This window comes from Oncorhynchus clarkii, chromosome 14 (genome assembly GCF_045791955.1).
Source record: "Oncorhynchus clarkii lewisi isolate Uvic-CL-2024 chromosome 14, UVic_Ocla_1.0, whole genome shotgun sequence".
Taxonomy (NCBI): domain Eukaryota; kingdom Metazoa; phylum Chordata; class Actinopteri; order Salmoniformes; family Salmonidae; genus Oncorhynchus; species Oncorhynchus clarkii.
In genome coordinates this window covers 371194-391975 of record NC_092160.1, presented here as the reverse complement: position 1 = coordinate 391975, position 20782 = coordinate 371194, and the positions used below count along the sequence as shown (strand labels likewise).

The 20782-nt window shown below is 42.0% G+C and overlaps 1 protein-coding gene across 1 annotated transcript; it reads right to left on the bottom strand.

Moving 5' to 3' along the window:
* Positions 1 to 4754: 4754 nt before the first annotated feature.
* On the bottom strand, positions 4755 to 18161 carry LOC139365778 (probable E3 SUMO-protein ligase RNF212). Its single transcript, XM_071102858.1, has 7 exons — positions 18053 to 18161; positions 17668 to 17729; positions 17454 to 17528; positions 17276 to 17332; positions 17098 to 17147; positions 13064 to 13123; positions 4755 to 4953 (listed from the first exon to the last, which is right to left on the bottom strand). The coding sequence occupies exons 1-7, from the start codon at positions 18159 to 18161 to the stop codon at positions 4755 to 4757; spliced, it is 612 nt and encodes a 203-aa protein (XP_070958959.1).
* Between the last annotated feature and the right edge of the window lie 2621 nt (positions 18162 to 20782).

The following is a 20782-nucleotide window of genomic DNA, read 5'->3' as shown; positions in this document are numbered from 1 at the left end:
ACACAACTCTAATCGCCAAGCACTGGCTCACTCAGAGCTCACCCAGAGATGCCCTCGATGGCGCCCACCGCAGGGGAAGGGAGGAAGGAAGACACCTGGAGGGGATCGAGAGCGACCCGGCGGAGCCGGTTCTAACCAGACTACCGTCCGAGGTCAAGTCGACGAGCTCCAGAGGGAACAGTTATGCCAGGTGTTTCAGGAGTCAGAGGGAGAGCACCTAGAGGGGGTTTGGCATAAGTCATCCAACCAGGAGCGCCCCCTCCCTCGCCCCAAAAACAGAACTTCACCCTGTCGGAAGAGCTAATGGGCCAACACCGTGACCCCGACCTTCACATGGTGATGCGGTAGGTGAAGAGGATAGATGGGAGGAGTATTGGCTCGGAAGGTGAGGTAACCACTCCTTATTACGCCATCAAGCGGGGTCTCTTGTACTGGGTGGCCAAATGAAGAGGGGTAGAACAGGAACATAGAGGGGACACCTCAGGGAGAAAACCACCAAACGGTTGCTGGGGTGTTTCTATTGGCCGAGGATTATCTAAGATGTCGCTACGTATTGCAAACCTTGTGACACTTGCCAACGCACTGCTGCCAAGCGAACATACCGTAACCCTCTTATCCCTCTCCCAATTATTAAGACCCCGTTTGAGCACATAGCCATAAACCTGGGGCGACCCCTTACGCATTCTGCTTGCGGACATGAGTATATCTTGGTGGTGGTGGACTATGCCATGAAGTTCCCAGAAGCTATTCCCCTGAGGTTGATGTCAACGAAAGCCATAGCAAAGGAACTGTATCTAATGTTCTCCCGAGTGAGCCTCCCGGCCACCATTCTGACCAATCAGGGCACGCCATTCATATCCAGACTGATGAAGGATCTGTGTCAAACAAATAAGGACCGGTGTGTACCACCCTGAGAAGGACAGGCTTTGTGAACGGCTGAATAAAACCATAACAAGCGTGCTATGCCGGGTGGTGAACATGGACAGGAAGACATGGGATATGTTGTTGCCCCACCTCATGTTTGCGCTCCCGGTGGTCTCCCAGGCATCCATGGGCCTCTCGCCTTTTGAGCTGCTCTTTGGGCGGCCCTGAGGGACACGAAGAATTCGGATATGTTGTTGCCCCACCTCATTTTCACGCTCCAGGAGTTCCCCAGGCTTCCACAGGCTTCTTGCCTTTTTAGCTGCTCTATGGGCGGCCCTGTCGCGGCATCCTTGACTTATCCAAGGAGGCCTGAGAGAATCAACCCTGCCTGTACCATTGCCTCATCGAACACGTCACCTTCGTGAAGGACCGAAAGGCAGCGAAATTGTTGGTGGTGAGGGAACACATGGCCAAAGCAGAGGAAACTCAAGCCCCAGCGTACAATAGAACGGCCCAGCCACGACAGTTCTGCCCAGGAGATAAACTCCTCCTCATCCCCACGCCGGAACACAGGCTCCTGGCTCAGTGGCAGGGCCCATATGTGGTGACAGAGCAAGTGTCCCTGGTCAACTACAGGGTGAGTCAGCCCGGACAATGGCGCAGATATACCACATCAACCTGTTGAAAGCCTATGTGGATGAGAGGCACAGGTGCTTATGGGACTGAAGTCAGACGGAGAGGAACGTCCTCCAGAAAAGGTGCCTTTTGGCACCACTCTTACGGCTCAGCAGACGTGAGATCTTGAAAAGGTTGTCCACCATAACCAAAGGGTCTTGGTTAACCACCTTGCTCTGCCATCGCATAGTCACTGAGCCAAGGAAGGTCCATTTCCAACCCTACAGGGTACCAGAGGCATGCCGGTAGATGGTACGGAAAGAGAGGAGGGAGATGTTGAAGATGAGTGTCATCGAGCCGTCCACCAGCAAATGGTCCAGCCATATCGAGCTGGTGCCAAAACCCGATGGGTCTATTCGCTTCTGCAATGATTTCAGAGCCCTCAACACCATCTTCAGGTTCGACGCCTACCCCAACCTGAAGGTCAATGAGCTGATCGAGCGGCTTGGGAAGCCTCGACGGCTTGTCGACCCTCGACCTCAAAAAGGGGTACTGGCAGGTGCCTCTGGGCCCCGAAGACCACCACAAAACCGCCTTTGCCAGCCCGGATGGACTATTTCAGTACGTTCGCCTCCCCTTCGGCTTGCACAGAGCGACTGCCACCTTCCAGAGGCTTATGGACACGCGGTTACGTCCTCACCAGGCCTTTGCCACCGCCTACATTGACGACGTGGTAATACACAGTCAGGACTGGGAGGACCACCTCCGCAAGCTGCACTCTGTGCTGGCCAGCTTGGAGGTGTCCAGCCTGACAGCCAACTCAAAAAAGTTATACATGGGACTGAACGAGGCTGAATACCTTGGCTACACCATCAGAAGCGGTCTGATCAAACCTCAGTGCAACAGGTTACTACAGGCGGTTCATCCCAAGTTATGCCACCATCGCCACCCCACTGACCAACATGACTAAGAAGAGGAACCCGGTGAGGGTGGTATGGACATCAGAAGCCGAGGGGGCGTTCCTCCACCTCAAAGACATGCTGTGCTCGGAGCTGGTGATGAGAGCCACAGATTTCCAGCAGCCCTTCACTGTCCACACCGATGCACCAGCTTAGGGGCTGTTCTGTCCCAAGAGGACGGGTGGAGGAACATCCCGTGGATGGTGGTCAAGCAAGACACGAACAGCCGAATAACAAGATGGTTCCTGTCGCTTCAACCCTTTAATTTCCAGGTGGTTCACCGATCGGGGAGAGCCCACAGCAATGCAGATGCGCTATCCCATCGAGACCCGGAAGTCTCGTCTGGAGAAAAACGACACGACAGCACCCTCCTCAGGGGATAGATACTCAGTGTAAAGCCAATTAGTCCACAGCTGGGCCCATTAATTGCTTTGTGTCTTCCTCTATGGCAAGAAAAAGTATTTGAACCCTTTGGAATTACCTGGATTTCTGCATAAATTCATCAAATTTGATATGAACTTCATCTAAGTCAAAACAATAGACAAACATAGTGTGCTTAAACTAATAACACACAAATTATTGTATTTTTCTTGTCTATATAGAAAAAAGATACAGCACACCAACATCAAAATCTCATCTCAACTGTGAAGTATGGTGAAGGGAGCATCATGGTTTGGGGCTGCTTTGCTATCTCAGGGCCTGGACCGCTTGCAATCATTGACGGGAAAATGAATTCCCAAGTTCATCAAGACATTTTACAGGAAAATGTTAGGCTATCTGTCCGCCAATTGAAGCTCAACAGAGGTTGGGTGATGCAACAGGACAATGACCCAAAACACATAATTCATCAACAACAGAATGGCTTCAACAGAAGAAAATACGTCTTCTGGAGTGGCCCAGTCAGAGTCCAGACCTCAACCCGATTGAGATGCTGTGTCATGACCTCAAGAGAGCAGTTCACACCAGAAATCCCAAGAATATTGCTGAACTGAAACAGTTTAGTAAAGAGGTATGGTCCACAATTCCTCCTGATCCGCACCTTCAGAAAACGTTTGGTTGAGGTTGTTGCTGCCAAAGCAGGGTCAACCAGTTATTAAATCCAAGGGTTCACATACTTTTCCCACCCTGCACTGTGAATGTTTACACGGTGTGTTCAATAAAGACATGAAACCGTATAATTGCTTGTGTGTTATTCGTTTAAGCAGACTGTTTGTCTATTGTTGTGACCTAGATGAAGATCAGATCAAATGTTATGACCAATTTATGCAGAAATGCAGGTATTTCCAAAGGGTTCACATACTTTTTCTTGCCACTGTAGGTGTGCCAGGAGAGGAGCTGGGGGAGGTTTGGGAGTAGAGATGGGGACCTGTGAAGACGTTGGTTTTTCCTACCTCAGAGAAAGCTTCTGTGACTGGGCACCTTGTCTCTCTGTTAACCTAGGCAGGCTTTAGGTAGAGAGAAGCGTTCCTCCTGTAACAGTTATGTGTAGACGATAGTCTAAGACAGGAGTAGGCGTTTGTTGTTTTGCTTTCCCTTTTTGGCCACAACCTTTTGGTCAACGGCTTAGTTTGTTTATTTATTTTGTTATAAAATCCAATAAAATGCTAATGAATTACTTAAACTCATACAATGTGATTTTCTGGATTTTTGTTTTAGATTCCGTCTCTCACAGTTGAAGTGTACCTATGATAAAAAATTACAGACCTCTACATGCTTTGTAAGTAGGAAAAACTGCAAAATCTGCAGTGTATCAAATACTTGTTCTCCCCACCGTACATGTGATGAGCAGATGTTAGTGCGGGTGTAGCGAAATGCTTGTGCTTCTAGCTCCGTCAGTGCAGTAATATCTAACAAGTAATATCTAACAAATTACACAACATATACCCAATACACACAAATCTAAGTAGGGATGAATTAAAACTATATACATATGAACGAGCGATGTCAGAACGGAACGGACAAAGATACAGTAGAACAGTGTAGAAAACAATATATACATATGAGATGAGTAATGCAAGACATGTAAACATTAGGTGAATGAGATACTGTAGAATAGTATAGAAAACTGTATATACATATGAGATGAGTAATGCCAGATATGTAAACATTATTAAAGTGACTAGTGTTCCATTCCTTAAAGTGGCCAGTGATTTCTAGTCTATGCCTATAGGAAGCAGCCTCTAATGTGCTCGTGATGGCTGTTTAACAGTCTGATGGCCTTGAGATAGAAGCTGTTTTTCCGTCTCTTGGGCCCAGTTTTGATGCACCTGTACTGACCTCACCTTCTGGATGATAGCTGGGTGAACAGGCAGTGGCTCAGGTGGTTGTTGTCCTTGATGATATTTTGGCCTTCCTGTGACATCCAGTGCTGTAGGTGTCCTGGAGGGTGGGTAGATTGCCCCCAGTAATACGTTGGGCAGACCGCACCACCCTCTGGAGAGCCTTGCGGTTGTGGGCGGTGCAGTTGCCGTACCAGGTGGTTATATAGTCTGACAGGATGCTTTCAATTGTGCATCTGTAAAGGTTTGTGAAGGTTTTAGGTGACAAGCCTAATTTCTTTAGCCTCCTGAGGTTGAAGAGGCTCTGTTGAGCCTTCTTCACCACACTGTCTGTGTGGGTGGTACATTTCAGTTTGTCGGTGATGTGTACGCCAAGGAACTTGAAACTTTCCACCTTCTCCACTGCGGCCCCGTCGATGTAGATAGGGGGTGCACCCTCTGCTGTTTCCTGAAGTCCACAATCATCTCCTTTGTTTTGTTGACGTTGAGTGAGAGGTTGTTATCCAGGCACCACACTCTCAGAGCCCTCACCTCCTCCCTGTAGGCTGTCTCGTCATCGTTGGTAATCAAGCCTACTACTGTTGTGTCATGTGCAAACTTGATGATTGAGTTGGAGGTGTGCTTGGCCACGCAGTCATGGGTGAACAGGGAGAACAGGAGGGGGCTGAGCACGCACCCTTGTGGGGCCCTAGTGTTGAGGATCAGTGTAGTGGAGGTGATGTTTTCTACCTTCACCACCTGGGGGCGGCCCGTCAGGAAGTCTAGGACCCAGTTGCTCAGGGCGGGGTTCAGACCCAGGGCCTCGAGCTTAATGATGAGTTTGGAGGATAGTATGGTGTTTAATGCTGAGCTATAGTCAATAAACAGCATTCTTAAATAGATATTCCTCTTGTCCAGATGGGATAGGACAGTGTGCAGTGCGATGGCGATTGCATTGTCTGTGGATCTAGTCTCTCAAAGCACGTCCTGATGACAGAAGTGATTGCTACGGGGTTATAGTCATTAAGTTCAGTTACCTTTACCTTCTCGGCTACAGGATCAATGGTGGCCATCTCGAAGCATGTGGGGACAGCAGACTGAGAAAGGAAGAGATTGAATATGCCCATAAACACCAGTCAGCCAGCTGGTCTGCGCATGCTCTGAGGACGTGGCTAGGATTGCCGTCTGGGCCGGCAGCCTTGCGAGGGTTCACACGCTTAAATGTTTTACTCATGTCGGCCACGGAGAAGGAGAGCCCACAGTCCTTAGTAGCAGGCCTCGTCGGTGGCACTGTGTTATCTTCAAGCGTGCCTGTCTCATGTCTGAGCCGGTGAATTGCGACTCCACTTTATCTCTATACTAATGTTTAGCTAGTTTAACTTCTTCGATATAGGGGGCGCTCTTTTAATTTTTGGATGAAAAACGTTCCCGTTTTAAATAAGATATTTTGTCATGAAAAGATACTCGACTATGCATATAATTGACAGCTTTGGAAAGAAAACACTCTGACGTTTCCAAAACTGCAAATATATTGTCTGCGAGTGCCACAGAACTGATGCTACAGGCGAAACCAATATGACATTTCAAACAGGAAGTGCCCCAGATTTTGAAGGCGCAGGAACAGGAATGAGCTTACACTTTCTGTCATATCCCCAAGGTGTCTGCAGCATTGTGACGTATTTGTAGGCATATCATTGGAAGATTGACCATTTTACACTACATCTACCAGGTGCTCGCTTGGTGTCCTCCGTCGCAATTATTGCGTAATCTCCAGCTGCGTGTATTTTTCAGTTTGCTTCCAAGGAGAAACCCAACTGCCACGAATGATTTATCATCAAATAGATATGTGAAAAACACCTTGAGGATTGATTCTAAACAACGTTTGCCATGTTTCTGTCGATATTATGGAGTTAATTTGGGAAAAAGTTTGGCGTTGTAATGACTGAATTTTCGTTTTTTCTTAGCCAAATGTGATGAACAAAACGGAGCTATTTCTCCTACACAAATAATATTTTTGGAAAAAATGAACATTTGCTATCTAACTGAGAGTCTCCTCATTGAAAACATCCAAAGTTCTTCAAAGGTAAATGATTTTATTTGAATGCTTTTCTTGTTTTTGTGAAAATGTTGCCTGCTGAATGCTAGGCTTAATGCTATGCTAGCTATCAATACTCTTACACAAATGCTTGTGTATCTGTGGTTGAAAAGCATATTTAGAAAATCTGAGATGACAGTGTTGTTAACAAAAGGCTAAGCTTGTGAGTGAATATATTTATTTCGTTTAATTTGCGATTTTCATAAATAGTTAACGTTGCGTTATGGTAATGAGCTTGAGGCTATGATTACGCTCCTGGATACGGGATTGCTCGACGCAAGAAGTTAATTGCCTTGCGGAGTGAATAACTACACTGTTTATGTTTCGCCATATTACCTGTCACCTTGCCATGGTTAAATGCGGTGGTTCGCTCTTTCAGTTTCGCGCGAATGCTACCATCTATCCACGGTTTCTGGTTAGGGTAGGTTTTAATAGTCACAGTGGGTACTACATCTCCTATACACTTCTTTATAAACTCAGTCCCGGTATCCGCGTATGCGTCTAGATTATTTTCGCAAGCTACCCGGAACATATCCCAGCCCACATGATCAAAACAATCCTGAAGTGTGGATTCCGATTGGTCAGACCAGCGTTGAATAGTACGAAGCACGGGTACTTCCTGTTTGAGTTTCTGCCTATAGGACGGGAGCAGTCAGATTTGCCGAAAGGAGGGTGGGGGAGGGCCTGGTAAGCATTCCGGAAGTTTGAAGAGCAAATGTCGAGAGTCTTTGTAGCGCGAGTAGGACAGTATGTTATGTTGATAGAACTTCGGCAGCCTAGTCCTCAGCTTTGTTAAAACCCCAGCTACAATAAATGCAGCCTCAGGATATGTGGTTTCCAGTTTGCATAAAGTCCATTGAAGTTGTTTGAGGGCCATCAAGGTTTTGACTTGAGGTGAGATGTAAACGGCCGTGGCGATGACGGAGGAGAATTCTCTTGGGAGATAATATGGTCGGCATTTAATTGTGAGGTATTCTAGGTTGCGTGAACAAAAGGACTTGAGTTCCTGTATATTCCTATAATTACACCATCAGTCGTTAATCATGAAACACACCCCTCCGCCCTTCTGCTTCCCGGAGAGATATTTATTCCTGTCTGCGCAATGTACTGAGAATCCTGCTGGCTTTACCGTCTCTGACAGAATATCCAGAGAGAGCCATGTTTCCGTGAAACAAAGTACATTATAGGCCTCGATGTCTCTCTGGAAAGAAATCCTTGCTCTAAGCTCATCAACGTTGTTTCCCAAAGACTGAACATTAGCAAGCAATATACTTGGAAGTGGTGGGTGGTGTACGTGCCTCTTAAGTCGAACCAGCAGCCCGCCTCGAGTGCCTCTACTCTGCCGGTGATGTTTTGGATTGGCCTCTGGAATAAGTTAAATTGCTCTGGGGAGAGTGAACAAAGGATCTGCTCCAGGGAAGTCGTATTCCTGGTTGTAATGCTGGTAGTTCTGGTGAGTTACCGTCGCTCTAATATCCAATAGTTCTTCCCGGGTGTCTGTAATGACACAAAACATTTCCTGAGCTAATAATGTAAAAAATAGTACTTAAAAAACGAAATACTGCAACGTTTCCTAAGACCTATTCAAACACAATTTTTTCCAAACGTTTGCTGAGCACTTGTAACAGGCTGATTGGTCGGCTGTTTGAACCATTAAAGGGTGCTCTGCTATTCCTGGGTAGCAGAATGACCTTTGCCTCCTTCCGTGTCTGAGGGCATACACCATCTTCTAGGCTTTGAATTGAAGATGTGGCAAACAGGAGTCACAATGTATTCTGTTACCAACCTCAGCAATTACCATCCAGGTTGTCAGTACCAGGTGGTAAGTCCTTATTTTACAACACTTTTTTCACCTCTTCCATGAGGGAAATGTCACAGAGCCATAGAAATTAGGGGACAAAACACATTAAGAGATTAGAAACAAACCGGTGGAAAGAGTTCTGACATATCCTACTAAAGTAGAAGGACTGTTACTTCAATTACATTTCACTCAAGTAGAAGTAAAATGACTGGTGTAAAAAAAACAATAGATAATTTAAAAAGTACTTGGGTTAAAAGTAAATTGAAAAGTAAATTGATTTTCTTTTAAAATAAAAACATTGACCTTGATAATTAGCTAATGTCGCTAAGGTTACTTGAACGTTGTTAGACATGATCTTCTCCATGCATTACATCGAAAAAGGAAGAGAGGAAATGAATGTACAGTAGGAACTAAGTTCATTTATTTTATGAGTTGCAACAAGGCACATCTGTATGTAGAAAACATTAAGGATATATATAAGAATGTGCTATAAATACATATATTAAATTAAACATTCAAAGCAATTAAAATCAGTGGTGGAAAGATTACTGAGTACTACTCAAGTACGCCCACACTAGTAGAAATCCACTTTTTTCAAGCTGAAAGACGATGGCCAAAGCTTACCCATGATGTTGCTTCCTTAAAAGGACCCGCAAAATACCAGTCTCAACGTCAACAGTGAAGAGGCGACTCCAGGATGCTGGCCTTCTAAGCAGAGGTGCAAAGAAAAAACCATATCCCAGACTGGCCAATAAAAATTAAATATTAAGATAAGCAAAATAACAGACACTGGACAGAGGAAATTTGCCTAGAAGGCCAGCATACTGGAGTCGCCTCTTCACTATTGACGTTGAGACTGGTGTTTTGCGGGTACTATTTAATGAAGCTGCCAGTTGAGGACTTGTGAGGCGTCTGCTTCTCAAACTAGACACTAATGTACTTGTCCTCTTGCTCAGTTGTGCTCCGGGGCCTCCCACTCCTCTTTCTATTCTGGTTAGAGACAGTTTGCGCTGTTCTGTGAAGGGAGTAGTACACAGTCTTGTACGAGATCTTCAGTTTCTTGGTAATTTCTCGCATGCAAAAGCCTTCATTTTTCAGAACAAGAATAGACTGACAACTTTCAGAAGAAAGTGCTTTGTTTCTGTCCATTTTGAGCCTGTAATTGAACCCACAAATGCTGATGCTTCAGATACTCAACTAGTCTAAAGAAGGCCAGTTTTATTGCTACTTTTATCAGGACAACAGTTTTCAGCTGTGCTAATATAATTGCCAAAGGGTTTTCTAATGGTCAATTAGCCTTTTAAAATTATGAACTTGGATTAGCTAACACAACTTGACATTGCAACATAGGAGTGAGGGTTGCTGATAATGGGCCTCTGTACGCCTACGTAGGTATTCCATAAAATACAATAGTTACAATAGTAATTTACGACAGTAACAATGTCTACACTGTATTTCTGATCAATTTGATGTTATTTTAATGGACAGTTTTTTTGTTTTTCTTACAAAAACAAGGACATTTCTAAGTGACCCCAAACTTTTGAATGGTAGTGTATATACAGTACCAATCAAAAATTTGGACACACCTACTCATTCCATTGTTTTTCTTTATTTTTACTATTTTCAACGTTGTAGAATAATAGTGTAGACATCAAAACTATGAAATAACACACATGGAATCATGTAGTAACCAAAAAAGTGTTCAAAAAAATCCAAATATATTTTATATTTGAGATTCTTCAAAGTAGCCACCCTTTGCCTTGAAGCAGCTTCAGAAACAGCCATAGAGCCAGCTGGCTAATCTTTTGAATAAGAAAAAAAAGCAGCAACAACATAACATTAGCTAACTAGATAAGGTTAGCAAGATAGCTAGCTAGCTAGGTAAGGTTATGCTCGCTATACTGGCAGCTGTCAGTGCCCTATTTGTTTATGTTTATCAACTCCATGCGGAAATCCCCACACCCAATTTGTGAATATGTATAAGTAGCCTTCGTCACTCTTCGGAGGTGGAACCTAAACGTGTATTTCCTCTCTAGTACATGAAATTACGTTGTAATAGTGCCGGCAACTTCCTCTTGGGGGACCTTTAAATACTGTCATTTTAAATATTTTTTCCTCAAGTAGAAGTACAATTACTGACTTTGAAAAATACTCTTAAAAGCTACTCAATTACAGGAACAAGAGCAGTTCTAATTCGTTACTTCAAACTTCTGAAAATAAATAAGTATTTCCAAAATGTTCTAAACAAAATTTAAACATGGAAACAGAGATCATTGAAAACTTGAATGTACTATTTAAAATGCATTTTTGCTGTTAAAAGATGGGGTAGTCAGAGCAACTGGTAATCTAGCTGTCTGTCAGTATTTTTGTTCTAGATGATAGATGAACAAGTCTTACGTGCGGACTCAGATTTGAGAAGCAGGATGATTCAGGCAGACCTGTGCTGTTGAAAGACATTGGTGTCGAGTTCACAGCTGGTCAATGAGGACGACAGAGTGAAGAGGAGGCATCAATGAGAATTGTCTCATTCTAGAACAATCAGTGACATTATGTCTTTTTAAAACCAAATCACTAATATATTTTGATACTGATGGTGGACATGCTTTGATTCAAATGTTTAACAAACAAATGTGCTGAAGAAAGCGTGTGAACCCATGTACCAGATTCCTGTGCACTTACCAATTGTATTGTGGTGATGAAAAAGTGTCCAGAGGTCTTTACTGGTCCTCACTGAAAGGAAGCATCAGGTGAATGAAGTCGGCGTCCATGAAGGACACACCTGTGAATACCTGGCACAGAATAAACCCCTCTGTTTGCATACCTCCCTCTTTTCACAATGACATTCAGAATGGCCTACACATCAACAAAGCTATCATTTAAAACCGGGAAAATAAAAACACACAAAAAAGCTAAAGAGGTCGTGGTTTACCCAATTGTTTACCTTGCTGGTGAAAAGAGAGGGATGCAGAGTGAGAAAAGAAATCTGTGTGATGGGAAAGTAGCCAAGGCCTTTAAAGTCTGCCACGGAGCCGTGACAAAAGCGGCCTAATCTCGGTGTTGTCTTTCGGCCTTTCTTCACACATCCTGCCAAGCTGTCTGACAGGAAAGGAATCTTTCCACAGCCCCGCTGACATCACTCAAGCATGGGATGGAGTCAGGGCCTTCAAAGGCCCTTCACATGCGGGACATCTGTGTGAGTGTGTGACTAACAGAACATGAGTGGGCCCGCCACAACCACCCTGCCCTTTACCTGCTCCTCTTTTTACTCATAGACCACCCTAGAGGCAATATATATTCTTCCAAATACAACAAATCCACAATGTAGATCCGTATCCCCAAAAGTTGTATTCAAATTCTCCCCTGAAGAAAAGTGTTGAAATCAGAGGCTGAGTCCATGGTAGCATAGTGGATTATAGTGTCACCCACTGGCCACTGGTTCACATCACAGGTAGCTGGCGTCAGTAAGGCAACTGTGAGCCTGAACAGTAGTGTAGGGTAAACACATTTTACCCCGTAATTTTTTTTGCTTGCCAGTTTACCTACCTTTTGTGGACAAATGCATTGAAAGTATAGGGAGCATAACTTTTTGTCAGCTAATTATACTGCAAATCACAACCTCTAAACATGCCAATCAGATGAGTAGTTTGTTAATGATTGATGACTCGGGTACAGTAGTTACAGTACAGATTTTGTGATTTCAGTGTCTTACTGGCCAATTCATTATTGAGAGATCCATTTGATTGTTTTGTTTAAAAAAAAGTACTTGTTATTGTGACAAACTTCATTGAACCAATTAAATAATACTGTATGTAGCCATTAAAATGACAATGTACACACAACAGTACAAACACACCCAACAGCTTCAAACCTCTTCTTAACCCTGTGTAGTGGATTCAATTTCAGACCAATACTTCCTATTCCACAGCTCATCTACAGCTAAGTCACTCGTGCAGAGCATTGAAGTGGATCAGAGATGTCTCCATGTGCCATCATGATGGCTGGCGCTTGGCGGTGTTATGGTGGAGGGCAGGTGGCCCCCAGAGAGGACATGAAGGGGTGTCCGTAGGCCGAGGGGGGCTTGAACATGGGCGTCTCCTACCCTGTGTCCCTACGATAAGGCAGGTTAGGGGTAATTTGCATCTCTGCCAGATGGCTGGGAGGAAAGAATTCAAGGTATCAAAGTTATTTTATTGACTTTCCGAGTCGGATCTAGTTTTTTTCTAATTTCCCAGTTGTCTTGAACGCACTGACGTCGGAAGTCAGAGATTTCCGATTTCCCAGTTGTTTTGAACACGACATTGGTGTCAGCAGAGGGAGGGAGAGAGCAGCAGAGAGTCACAAGGTGCCATTAATACTAACGGGTTAATCTGAATAAACAATATGTTGATAACAAATTAGTCCCCTCCATGGTCTCATGTTTGAGAAACAAAGCTGACAATAGTGACACCTTGTGAGTAGAAAGCAGTAACACCTTTGATGCTGAAGAGTGCTCTCCAGCTTGGCAATATATGCATTCTGCGCTGTAATTTTTCTGGAAAATAAAAGTTTTTAAATTGTACTAAGCAGTCATTTATACAGTACAGTTTCAGAAAGTATTAATACCCCTCAACATATTCCACATTTTGTTGTGTTACAGCCTGAATTTACCCATCCTTTCAATAGCATACACGCAATACCCCATAATGACAAAGTGACAATGTGTTTGTAAATTTATTGAAAATTAAATATCAAATTTACTTCAGTATTCCCACCCCTGAGTTAATACTTTGTAGAAGCACCTTTGGCAGCGATTACAGCTGTGAGTCTTTCTGGGTAAGTCTCTAAGATCTTTCCACATGTGGATTGTGGAACATCTGCACATTATTCCTTAAAAATTATTCAAGCTCTGTAAAATTGGTTGTTGATCATTGCTGGGCAACCATTTTCAGGTCTTGCCATAGATTTCCGGCCACTCACGAACATTCACTGTCTTTTTGGGAATCTCATGTAGATTTGGCTTTGTGATTTAGGTTATTGTCCTTCTGAAAGGTGAATTTATCTCCCAGTGTCTGGTGTAAAGCAGACTGAACCAGGTTTTCTTCTAGGATTGTGCCTGTGCTTAGCTCCATTCCGTTTCTGTCACGCCCTGGCCTTAGTTATCTTTGTTTTCTTTATTATTTTGGTTTAGGCCAGGGTGTGACATGGGTGATTTATTGTGTTCGTCTTGTCTAGGGGTTTATTAAATTAATGGGGTTGCGTTCAGTTTAGTTGTCTAGGTAAGTCTATGGTTGCCTAGAGTGGTTCTCAATCAGAGGCAGGTGTTTATCGTTGTCTCTGATTGGGAACCGTATTTAGGCAGCCATATTCTTTGGGTATTTGGTGGGTGATTGTTTCCTGTCTTTGTGTTTTATGCACCAGTTAGGACTGTTACGGTTTTCACGTTTATTGTTTTGTAGTTTGTTCATGTTTGAGTTTTCTGATTAAAGAACCATGAACTATAACCATGCTGCGTTTTGGTCCGCCTCTCCTTCCCAGGAAGAAAGCCGTGACAGTTTCTTTGTATTCCTGAAACTCCCCAGTCCTCAACGATTACAAGCATACCCATAACATGATGCAGCCACCACTATGCTTGAAAAAATAGAGATTGATACTCAGTAATATGTTTGGGTCAATTCAAATACAACACATCACTTTGTATTCAGGAATAAAAGTGAATTGCTTTGACACATTTTTTTGCAGTATTAGTTAGCCTGTTGGAAACAGGATGCATGTTTTGGAATATTTTTATTCTGTACAGGTTTCCTTAATTTCACTCTGTCAATTAGGTTAGTATTGTCGTAACTACAATGTTGTTGATCCATCCTTATAATTCTCTTGTCACAGCCATTAAACTCTAACTGTTGCTCATGGTGAAATCCCTGAGTGGTTTCCTTCCTCTCCAGCAACTGAGTTAGGAAGGACACCTGTATCTTTGTAGTAACTGGGCGTATAGAGGCACCACCCATAGCGTAATTAATAACATCACCATGCTCAATGTCTGCTTTGTGGTTGAATCTTTTAAATGCACTGCTTGATTAAGGAACCTTACAGATAATTGTATGTGTGGGGTAAAGAGATGAGGTAGTCATTCATAAATAATGTTAAACACTATTATTGCACACAGAGTGAGTCCATGCAACTTATTATGGGACTTGTTAAGCACATTTCTACTCCTGAACTTATTTAGGCTTGCCATAACAAAGGGGTTGAATACTTATTGACTAAAGACATTTCAGCTTTAATAAATGTTTTAACATTTCGAAAAACATAATTTCACTTTGACATTATGGGGTATTGTGTGTATGCTATTGACCAAAAATTAGGGATGCATGATATATTGGTGAACATATCGGAATCGGACGACATTAGCTAAAAATGCCAACATCGGTATCGGCCCAATGTCTAGTTTAGCGCCGATGTGCAAAACCGATATAACATGAGAACTTGTTCGTATATAACGTAGGTTCATGATGTAATGACACCACGTAAAATTTTGCGCTACACGTGCAACACAGCATTCTTAATCTAGCCCACGATGTCTGTTGTGTGGATCGATCAGTCAACAAGTCGAGTAGTCATTTCAAAGAGTAAGGACATTTAAGCGAGACAACTCAAAGGCGAAATACATTAACGCCAAGATTATGGAATTCATTGCACATGACAATCAACCGTTCTCTGTCGTGGGTGATGTTGGCTTTCGCCGACTGGTCGAGCACCGGTACACATATTTTTTTGTTGTACTATTTTTCAGATGCTGCCCTACCTGAGTTACACAGCAATAACGTCACTGCTTTTAGCTTCACAACTGACATTTGGACCAGTGATATCAGCTCCATGAGCATGTTGAGTCTGACAGCACAGTGGGTCATCGAGGATTTCGTACTGAGGAAAGTCGTATTGCATGCTCATGAATATGCTGGTTGTCATACCACTGCTGCCATTTCAATGGCATTTGAGAACATGTTTGAAACATGAACACACTAGCTAGCTCCATTCGAACAACTGACTCGAGAAATAAGCTAATCAACTGCGCCTGCATCAGACGTGATACCCTCTGTCATTGGCATTGAAACGCCTACTCAACAAAACTGGCAGGGATGTAAACAAATGTGCACAAAATTTGAGATATGCTTTATGTGCGTATGGAAAGTTTCGGGAACTTTTTTTTCAGCTCTTGAAACATGGGACAAACACTTTACATGTTGCCTTTCTATTATTGTTCAGTGTAGTATTCGTATTCTAATTCCTAATTCTAACGGGGCGGCAGGGTAGCCTAGTGGTTAGAGCTTTGGACTAGTAACCGGAAGGTTGCGAGTTCAAACCCCCGAGCTGACAAGGTACAAATCTGTCGTTCTGCCCCTGAACAGGCAGTTAACCCACTGTTCCCAGGCCGTCATTGAAAATAAGAATTTGTTCTTAACTGACTTGCCTGGTTAAATAAAGGTAAAATAAAAAAATAAATAAAAAACGCCACCGATTCTGTCACATAACAGTGGAGTGAACATGCCCATTCTGACTTTGTCAATGCTAAGCAGCTAGTGTGCAATGTTAGTGCTGACTAGTTTCTATGGAGTGAAGACGGCCCCTTTTCCCGACGAGATGGATGTTTTTACTGGCCCACATTGGCAAATGAAACAGTTGCCCTTGACAACAGTTTGCCCGGCAACAAAACTGCCCACACAGGCTGTGAACAAGCGATTTGGTGACATTCTCTCTTTACTGTGTCGCCACCATGCTCAATGTACAAGGACCATTACTTTGATGCAGAAAAGAAACAGGGTTTACGTGAAATGTTACATACACAGCTGGACAAGATGGAAACGTTGCGATGACAGTGCGCACCGAGGAAGAAGCCACAGACAGACAGAGCTGAAACTTCACTTCTTGACATGTATGATGCAATCTTGGTTGAGAATGAAACGACTTAACAAATGAACAACGAAACAGCACAGCAAGTAAGTGAAAGAAATGTTTTACTGGTAATGGGGACATACGTAAATGCCAACAAAATGTGTGTGTGTGTAATCTTTATTTAACTAGGCAAGTCAGTTAAGAACAAATTATTATTTACAATGACGGCCTACCCCAGCCAAACCCGGACTACGCTGGGCCAATTGTGAGCTGCCCTATGAGACTCCCAATTACAAACGGATGTGATACAGCCTGGATTCAAACCAGGTACTGTAGTGACGCCTCTTGCACTGAGATGCAGTGCCTTAGACTGCTGTGTCCATGTGTGTGTGTTAACTATTTAACTATACTAGAATGCTTAAAAGGCCTCTAAAATTATAAACATTGGTTATCGGTATTGTTTTTTTATGGCAAGGAAAATATTGGATATCGATATCGGCCAAACATGTAGTATCAGTGCATCACTACAAAAAAAGCTCAATTGAATACATTTTAAATTCAGGCTGTAACACAACAAAATGTGGGACAAAGGCACTGTATGTGGTACTGAATTATGTCAATGATTTGCATTCTAACTTGGACATTTGCTGAATTTCTTGCTTCATCTTGAGTTCTAACTTTTCATTATAAATGGGTTGTGAAAAAATTTGCACAGATGTTTGAGATTGTAACACCACAAGATATAGGCTACCATTAAACTATTAGTGGTTTAATAATAATAATAATAAGAGGTACGACTAAATGTTCCTCTTACCCTCTTCTGGTAATGCACCATGAGCCTCTTTTGGTGCCTTGCCTGGAATAGTAACACCTACAGTAATAGGGTAGATATATATGTTGTTTTTAAACATGCAGTACAGTGTTTGAAAATGTGTTTGAAAATGATTGCTATCAATAATTACTTATTTGCCTATGAGCATCATGAGCAATACCTTGCTTATCTCTGTGAAGTGTTTGGTTGCAACAGAATTGATGTCAGAGAAGAGGGCCTTCACTTCTGCACTACTCTGTGAAAGTCAAGATTGTGAAGTTATGGCTACCATCAAATAGACTTATGTATGCCATCAAATTGATTTGTTTATGAGCCTTGCCAGTTAAATAAAGGTTCAATAAAAATAGACAGATATATAAGATATCGCTGCTTACTTTGTCTGAGAGAGGAGTAACTTGACATTTTGCTTTACATATCATGTATTCCCCTTGTTTGCCTGAAAGAAAAATGAAAATGTGTTTATTGGAACAATACCATATACAATAGAATAGCAGAGTATTACACTACTAGGAGGCCCTCAAACTGCATGGAGCATTTTTTCTGTAACATCAGACAAAGACCAGCAGAGGACAGTGTTTTCAAGTTTAGCCTGTAACTGTTTTGAAAAAGACAGAACTGCAGCAAACTGACAAAGTAATACATTTTTTGGTTCATATGACGTTATATCATCAGTAGTTAGGCAATGATATGTTGAACTTAATTTCACAAGAGACATAACAGGGTGCATTAGCACAATCAAATAGAGACTGAACTTGCTACCTTTCTGAAAACACACGCTGCAGATGACATGACCACAGCTGGCAACAGCTAGTTGGCAGTCAGGACCAGGGAGGTTGAAGCAGGAGTTACAGCAGATCCAGTAAGGCATTTTCTACAGCTAGCTAAGCTATTAGCAAAATGTTCAAAGTAACGGATATTTTATTGAAGACGGATCAACATCTGACTTACATAACGGTTTCTTTGTTTCTCTGTTGAATTAGCAAGCTTTCAAAAGACTTTCCGTGTCGTTTTACTGGCTTTTAGCTAGCTTATTAGCTAGTTTCAGATTTTCGGTTTGTTTTGATTTTGGATCGCTTTCTGATTGGCCGGCCACGTCATTATTGACGTTTTGGATAAAAATATGGAGATAGATTTCTATCAAAATGTTTAAAATATATAAGTAGTGAGTCACAAACAAAAAATGTTGTGCAAATATAGAATGCAACTTTTAAATACAATTCAGTCAGTAAATATGCCATATAGTTCAACAAACATATGTCAATATCCAAAAGCAAATTAGGCATCATTAACAAAAGCAAATTCAACACAACAGTGGTCAAATATGTTTTTGTGAATATGACAAGATGTGTGACTCCACAGATAACATTTGTGACCTACATTTTACATATTTGTGACTTGCATTACATTTGTGAGTTGACTCCCATTTGTGAGTTGCTTCACCCATTTGTGAAATTTTACAGATCAGTTTATGCAGATAAAGATAAGGAATCCAGAGTAGGACATCCTCAGTTCAAATAAAAATACATATATCACAATTACCCTTTCCTCCTTTCCTATATTAATTTCCTCCTTTCCTAGCTTGCTTACATTGATCCCTTTCCTTCCGTTCCTCCAATCCTTTGCTTTCCTAGCTTTCTTTCCTCCTATCCTTTCTAACTTTTTTCTTTCCTCTGACCTTAGCTTCCTTTCCTCCATTTCTTTCTCCCTTTCCTTCCCTAACTTCCATTTCTCTCCTCCTTTCCTTGCTCTCTTTCCTTCCCTGGCATATTCTCCTCATTTCCTAGTTCCCTTTCCTTTCCTCCTTTGCTTTCTCACACCTCACAAATGTAATGCAAGTAAGTTACAAATAAGTAAGATGCGGGTCACAAATTAAATCTGTGGAGTCACAAATGTTGACATTCATGAAAACATATTTTTGATCCCTGTTGTGTTTGCAAATTAAGAAATACGTTTCTAAATTATGTTGTGTTAACCAGAAAAAAATGTATTTGCATTTACTTGCTAATCATAATTTGTTTTTGTTAATGATGACTAATTTGCTTTTGGATCATTACATACACTACCATTCAAAAGTTTGGGGTCACTTAGAAATGTCCTTGTTTTTGAAAGAAAAGCAATTTTTTGGTCCATTAAAATCACATCAAATTGATCACAAAAACAGTGTAGACATTGTTCATGTTGTGAATGACTAATGCAGCTGGAAATGGCTGATTTTCAATGGAAAATCTACATAGGCGTACAGAGGCCCATTATCAGCAATCATCACTCCTGTGTTCCAATGGCACATTGTGTTTGCTAAGCCAAGTTTATTATTTTAAAAGGCTAATTGATCATTAGAAAAGCCTTTTGCAATTATGTTACCACAGCTGGAAACTGTTGTTCTGATTAAAGATGCAATAAAACTGGCCTTCTTTAGACTAGTTGAGTATCTGGAGCATCAGCATTTGTGGGTTCAATTACAGGCTCAAAATGGCTAGAAACAAAGAACTTTCTTCTGAAAGTCATCAGTCTATTCTTGTTCTGAGAAATGAAGGTTATTCCATGTGAGAAATTGCCAAGAAACTGAAGATCTTGTACAATGCTGTGTACTACTCCCTTCTCAGAACAGTGCAAACTGGCTCTAACCAAAATAGAAAGAGGAGTGGGAGGCCCCGGTACACAACTGAGCAAGAGGACAAGTACTTTAGTGTCTAGTTTTTGTCTAGTTTAATGTCTAGTTTGAGAAACAGACGCCTCACAAGTCCTCAACTGGCAGCTTCATTAAATAGTACCCGCAAAACATCCGTCTCAACGTCAACAGTGAAGAGGTGACTCCGGGATGCTGGCCTTCTAGGCAGTTGCAAAGAAAATTCAATTTCTCAGACTGTCCAATAAAAATAGGCAATGGGCAAAATAGCACAGACACTGGACAGAGGAACATTGCCTAGAAGGCCAGCATCCCAGAGTCGCCTCTTCACTGTTGACGTGGAGACTGTTTGCACAGTTGCAAATGGGTTTTCTAATGATAAATTAGACTTTTAAAATGATAAACTTGGATTAGCTAACACAACATGCCATTGGAACACAGGAGTGATGGTTGCTGATAATGGGCCTCTGTACGCCTATGTAGATATTCCATTTAAAAAATCAGCTACAATAGTCATTTACAACATTAACAATGTCTACACTGTATTTCTGATCAATTTGATGATATTTTAATGGACAAAAAAAATGTTTTCTTTTTTTAAAAGAAGGACATTTATAAATGACTGCAAACTTTTGAACGGTAGTGTAAGTTTGTGAAATTATATGGGCGTAATTACAAACTGATTTGTATTTGAAAGTTTAATTCTGTATTTGCACAACATCTTTTTTGTTTGTGACTCACAATTTATATATTCACAAAATGTTGATAGAGTTCATAAAAAATAATGTGTGTTATAATTCATAGAAATTACAGTCAAGTAATAATAATACAAAATAGCATAGGTGTGTAACATTAAACAAAGC

Bases quoted from the DNA above. Each gene is read 5' to 3' on its own strand.
- LOC139365778 (XM_071102858.1), bottom strand. From the start codon at position 18,161: ATGCCTTACTGGATCTGCTGTAACTCCTGCTTCAACCTCCCTGGTCCT. The intron at 17,529-17,667 runs GTAAGCAGCGAT...TGACTTTCACAG, and splicing joins TTACTCCTCTCTCAGACAAA to AGTAGTGCAGAAGTGAAGGC. The intron at 13,124-17,097 runs GTTAGAATGCAA...TTTATTTTCCAG, and splicing joins GAAATTCAGCAAATGTCCAA to AAAAATTACAGCGCAGAATG.